This window comes from Ornithodoros turicata, chromosome 1, assembly GCF_037126465.1.
Source record: "Ornithodoros turicata isolate Travis chromosome 1, ASM3712646v1, whole genome shotgun sequence".
Taxonomy (NCBI): Eukaryota; Metazoa; Arthropoda; class Arachnida; order Ixodida; family Argasidae; genus Ornithodoros; species Ornithodoros turicata.
Genome location: NC_088201.1, coordinates 189142526 through 189148939, shown reverse-complemented (window position 1 = coordinate 189148939; position 6414 = coordinate 189142526). Strand labels below are relative to the sequence as shown.

The 6414-nt window shown below is 48.4% G+C and overlaps 1 protein-coding gene across 1 annotated transcript; it reads right to left on the bottom strand.

Annotated features, from left to right (window-relative positions):
* Positions 1 to 282: 282 nt before the first annotated feature.
* On the bottom strand, positions 283 to 5547 carry LOC135392094 (uncharacterized). The gene has a single exon (XM_064622765.1). The coding sequence runs from the start codon at positions 5545 to 5547 to the stop codon at positions 283 to 285; it is 5265 nt and encodes a 1754-aa protein (XP_064478835.1).
* Between the last annotated feature and the right edge of the window lie 867 nt (positions 5548 to 6414).

Sequence of the window (6414 nt, the reverse complement as noted above, 5' to 3'; positions counted from 1 at the left end):
AAAGCGAGATAGACGAACTTCTTCCAAAATCCGTTTATTAGAGGCAGTTGCTCCGAGCCATACTACTCGTTCTACAACGTTAAGAACAACAAAAAAAAAAGGTGTTATTCCCCGTGCGCTTTCGAGCGAGCTTGCGTCTTCCTCTTCCTCCTTCGTCACAAGCCAAAACAACAAGCCAGTACAAGCCAACAGCCAATAAGCCAACAAAACAGTACAAGCCAAAACAAAAACCCCAACACATTCATAGTCAATTCTCAACACACTCCCCCGCAATGAGCTTGCTCATTCTTGGATCTCCAATGGGAACAAGTGCTGTATTGCACGCCTTAAAGTTCCACCGGTCGGAAGTTGCACGACACATGAACGGACATGTCCGTCTCTACCTGGAAACGTCTTTACGATTCGACAGATCTTCCATAGGCCGCGAGGGACCCTATCTTCCTTCAGGAGAACCAACGTGTCGGTCTGTAAGCCAGTTGAGCCTGAAACGCGTTGCCAATGAGCAGTCCGTAGTTCCTGTAAGTAGTCACTCCGCCACCTTCGCCAAAACCGTTCCAGTAGCGACTCGCGGTACCGCATTGCCCTCTGCAGTCGCTGCTGGGTTCCAGTAGGCAACTGCGCTGAAGTGACGAAGGGTGGCAGTCGCGTCAGCCGTTTTCCAATTAAAAGGTGCGACGGTGTCAATGGCTCCGGCTCCTCTGATTCCGCATAGACGAAAGTAATCGGTCGGGAGTTGATAGTCGCTTCAGTTTCGGTGAGCACTGTGGTGAGTTCAGAAAGTGTTAAACTGCTCCTTCCAAGAACCTTTCGAAGAGATGTCTTGACCGACCGCACCATTCTCTCGTAGAATCCTCCCCACCATGCAGCCTTTTCCACAATGAATTTCCAATGAAGTCGAATGCTGGAGAAATAATTTTTGGCTTCTTCGCTACGAAGTGAGCTCCATAACTGCCGAAGATCTTTAGATGCGCGTTTGAAGGTCAGGGCGTTGTCCGAATAAACTGTATGACAGACACCCCTTCTTGACACGAACCTTCGAAAAGCTAGCAGAAATGTCACCGTGCTCAGGTCCGTGACGATTTCCAAGTGAACAGCTCTCGTGATGGCGCAGGTAAACACTACTATGTAGGACTTGCAATCAGTGGTAGCACCCTTGTAGTAGAGAGGCCCGGCAAAATCAACTCCCACCACTGAAAAAGGTTCGTCCTTGGTAACTCGATCCCTCGGGAGTGGTGCCATTGGCTCTTCCGCAGGCTTCGCGCGCCACTTTTGACACGTCAGGCAACGATGAAGCATAGCCTTCACCGCTTGTCTACCATTGATGACCCAGTATGTCTCACGTAGCTCAACAAGCGTGTCTCGTACACCTCCATGAAGCAAACGAAGATGCGTACGCATTATTAACTTCTTTGTGAAGTCGTGATGTTTCGGTAAAATAATCGGTTGCTTCTGCGATGCAGATCCGTCGCTCTCTTGAAGTCTTCCCTTCAAACGAAGGATTCCATCTTGATCCAAGTAGGGGGATAGTTTAAGGAGCGGAGAAGTTGAGGATATCCTTCCACCGTTACTGGCCAGGACTTCGTATTCGTCTGAGAAACATTCACGTTGAACCTGACGAATCCAGTACTTTTCTGCCTCATTTATTTCTTCAGTAAGGAGAGGCCCAGATACTTTTTCATGTGGTCGTTGACAATTCAAATTAAACCGTTTGATCCACGCTGTTATCCGTAGTACACGAAGGAAGGAACTATGCTTGGTGAGGTCGAAGAGAGCACATTGATCCCCCTTTACAACCGCAACTGTAACTTCCACCGCCTTCGTTTCAGTATTGACGATGTCTGTGGGTGTTCCAGGAGCTCTGGGCTCTGGTACCGAGCCGACCATGTCAATGGATGACAACCATTTTGGTCCAGTCCACCAAAATTCATTGTTTTGCAGTTGCCTGGGTAAAACACCTCGCGTGAGTAGGTCGGCAGGATTTTGTTCCCCTGGACAGTAGTGCCATGTAGAGGGATCGCAAAGGCCTTGTATTTCTACTACTCTGTTTGCAACGAAGGGTTTCCATCGACTTGCATTGGCCTTGATCCAGCAGAGCGCTACACTCGAATCGCTCCAAAATATCGCGGGGAAGCGTTCAACGTGGAGTGCACCGACAATGTAGTGAGTTAGCCGCGCTCCGATCAGCGCTGCAAGGAGCTCCAAACGTGGCAACGTAACGCGCTTCAGCGGGGCTACTCTAGCCTTAGCAGCTATAATCTTCACGTTGACAGTGCCGGCATCAGTTTCCGTCCTCAGGTACACAACGGCGCCGTATGCTTGAATACTAGCGTCACAAAAGCAATGTACAGAGTGCTTCGCTGTTGGTCCCTCGGTTATAAGTGCTCTGGGTACGGCTATTTGAGCGACGTCCGGGATCCCTTTCGTCCACCGCAGCCATTCAGACAGGAGATCATCTGGCAGTAGATCATCCCATCCGAGTCCTTGCTCCCATACTCGTTGGAAAAGAATCTTCGCCTTGATAGTGTATGGTGCAAGGAACCCCAAAGGATCAAAAATTCTTGCGGTTGCTTGCAGCAGGCAGCGCTTGGTGTCCGTCTTGTAGGTGATGAATTTCACAAGAGAGTCCATGGAAAGCAGAAGTGTGTCCGTTGCGGTGTTCCAGCTGAGTCCTAAAACCTTTTTTGACTTGTAATGAGAATTAGCCTCCGCGTCTTGTTCGCTGCTTCTCCTGAACTCACTCTGTAGATCCGGCGAGTTCGTCGTCCACTTTCGTAGCTTCATTCCAGCTGTCCTGACGACCTCGTTAGCATCTCTGGAAAACCGCTCCCCTTCATTCCGTGTGGCAACGCTCGTCACCAAATCGTCAACGTAGAAACTCTCGTTCAACGTCTCACACAGGGACTTCAGAGATGGATCTGCCGAAGAAGTACTCTCAAAATGACAACGAAGCGTAGCAGCCATAATGAAGGGACTGGATGAGGCTCCAAATGGGACACGGGTCATCCTCCAGACCTCAATTTCTCGTTCGGTGACATCACGTTTCGGCGTCGCAGCATACCAAAAAAACCGAAAGGCGTCACGATCAGTCTTGTTCAAGGAAATCTGGAGAAAAGCCTTCTCAATGTCAGCAACGACTCCAATCCGTTGTTTTCGGAACCTCATTAGTACTGCCAGCAAGTCAGGATTAAGGTTTGGTCCAGAATCCAAAACGTCGTTCAACGAGGGACAACCGGGAGCACTGGAAGAGGCATCGAAAACGATGCGCATTTTGGTGGTTTCCCTTTCGTGCTTGACAACGGCATGGTGGGGCATGTAATATGTTGGCCCATCCACTTCATGAGGGAGAAGAACCCTTTCTGCATGACCATCATCGAAATACTGTCTGATCGCCTTGTCATACTCGGCAGCCATGTGTTCATTCTTGGTAATTTGTTTCGTTAAAGAAAACAGCCTCTTCCTTGCTACTTCTTCGTTTGACGGTAAATACGGGTGCACAGTCTTCCACGGCAGTGCGACCTGATATCTGCCGCTCACGTTCTTCATGGTCGACTTGAAAGCTTGAAACACGGCGTCCTGATGCGTCGGGTTACTGTCTGTCTGAATCCCGATATGTTCCAAGTCCCAAAATTTCCGTAATTCATTGCACAATTCCGTTTCTTGAGACTCTACGTTTACCCGCATGACTCCTACGTTCGTACATATTGTAGTTGAACTTGAAGACGATGGGCCCTGTACTGTCCATCCAAAAACAGTGTTTGCCGCTACCAGGTCCTCGCTGATGTGCTGTATCTCGCCAGTAACGGTCCGCCAGTAATAGTCGGCGCCTACAAGTATACCGATGCCAGGCTCACAATGAACGTTTCCAACAGAAAGGTCACCCACACGCATTCCGGCCAGATGAAGGTTGGAAACCAAATCCGTGTTTGGTAGTTGCATTACGTCGTTACAAATATCGGGCATTTCCAATGCTTCTATACGTAGCTCACTTCTGTCGTACTGACTTCGGAGCCAAATCTGAACCCGACGACACTTCCTCTGCCTGGCGCATTCCGTTCCAAAGGTGTACAGCGATATTTGTTCCTCCCCTACTGGTTGACAGTTGAGTTTCTTCGAGAGTGATTGCTTGATAAATGATCTTTGGCTTCCGCCATCAAGAAGCACACGAACCAATTGCCGTTCGGTCTCACTTTCCGCCCAGGCTCGAAGGGTTTGGAGCAGTATGGTGACACCAGCAGAACTTGCAGTGCTTAAGCTTGCCGACGTAGCCAAGGCTGAAGACTCCACGGAAGTAGGCTGGTTTATCGGATCACACATAACGGTGAGATGGCGTCTTCCGCATTTAAGACATCGAAGTCTGCTGGCATTCCTACAATCCCTCGAACGATGATACTGTCGGCCGCAGCGAAAACATCGCATTTGGGATTTCAGTTTCTCTTTCTTCTCTTGAATCGAAATTGGAGCGTCACAATTCTCCAAAGTGTGTTCGTTGGATTCACAAAATATGCATTTTGTCGTCTCTGCAGCAACAGTCAATGCAGCCCCGGTCGGAGGTGGCTTCTGTGGCCACTGCCACTGCTTCTCGATCATACCCTTGCGTCCTTCGGGTTTTGTGGTCGTGTCGTAAACTCTCTCTCGACTGGATACTTCAATTCTCAGGAACTCTAAATACGAGGTCAAATCCTCTTCCCCATCGAGGTGTTTCCGGTCGTATTCAAGGTTGAGGTCGCTGGGAACAGCCTTCCTTAGCGCAGAAAGTAGGAGAACACCGTAAGACGTTTGCGCAACGTCGAGAGCTTCAAGAGAGCGGACACCAGTCATAACGGCGTCATACAGCTCGCGGAGCTTCATTACTTGACTGGAGTCGCTGACTTTAGTCAGAGTCAACAGGCGTGACATGTGCGCATCGATGATGAGACTTTTCTTGCTGAACCTTTCTTTCAACAAGTCCAAAGCGATGTCATAGTTCTCTGCAGTCAGCGACAGTCCACTCACCGCTGTTGCAGCTTTGTCAGTGAGGTAGCTACGCAGATACTTGAACTTGTCCACCTTTGCAATTGACTGATTGCTGTTTATCGTAGAATCAAATTGGTCCCAAAAACTATTCCAGTTCCGGAGGTCGCCGTTAAATCGTGGGATTTCCAATTTCGGTAGCTTCACTGTAGCGGTTCTCGTACCGCTACCTGTAGTCTCCAGTGTGCTGTAATCTCCCCCGCCTTGGCCATGTCTTCTCGATCCGTCAGCAAGTTCTCGGCCGTATTCCATGTTCAGTTTTTGTACAGCTCGGGATTTCGCTACGCATATCCTGTCCTGGTATGTCTGGGAGCCTGCAATCTCTTCGTCGTAGACTTTGTCGTCCAATACCATTTCTTCAATGGCGAGATTCAGCTCCTCCAGCGCAGTTTCTTTTACTTTCAGGAGATCTAGCTTCTCCTGAAGATCACCTCTGAGGCTGGGTGAATGTGGTCCGTCGAGTAGTTGTTGTATTCCGTCAATAAGTATCGTTGCAGCTGCTCGAATCGCACCTCGCTTCCGCTTCAGACGTTCCATTGCAAGGCTGGTCCACGTAGTCGTCTATCACGTTGATTTCGTTGATATGTCGCTGACGTTCGGCTACTCCCGGGTTTCGGCACCAACTTTTCTTTGTAGCAGAACCTTAAAGCGAGATAGACGAACTTCTTCCAAAATCCGTTTATTAGAGGCAGTTGCTCCGAGCCATACTACTCGTTCTACAACGTTAAGAACAACAAAAAAAAAGGTGTTATTCCCCGTGCGCTTTCGAGCGAGCTTGCGTCTTCCTCTTCCTCCTTCGTCACAAGCCAAAACAACAAGCCAGTACAAGCCAACAGCCAATAAGCCAACAAAACAGTACAAGCCAAAACAAAAACCCCAACACATTCATAGTCAATTCTCAACAGCCCGTTGACGTCTCTAGGACAGACAGAGGACATGTATTTCTTCCGTATTTGCTGATCCTGGGAAGGTTCCAGGAATGTCTCTCAGGGATATTTGGACATATTGAGGACATATACAGGACGTATTATTATTATTGTATTTGTTGCTTTTTTGCAATTTTTATTTATTCTACGGAAATAGTACACTGCAATAGAGAATATTGTACGACGAACTCTTGTTTATTGAACACAAACCAAGTACACCGATGTTACGTGCGCTGTAAAAAAACGATGTTTCTAATAGTACAAAATATATTACAACATAAACAGGCTGATAACTAACTATACAGGGTGACACTGATAAGACGCATAATAAGATGATAATAATAATGCCCTAATACGCCTTATTCATAAGTGCTGCCATCTCGTGGCGGCGGCGCCATGTTTGAGTATTCGGGCGGTCGCGCTATGTGCGATTTTCTGTAGCGGGACAAGCTGGAAAGTCGGGAATCTTGCGATTCAA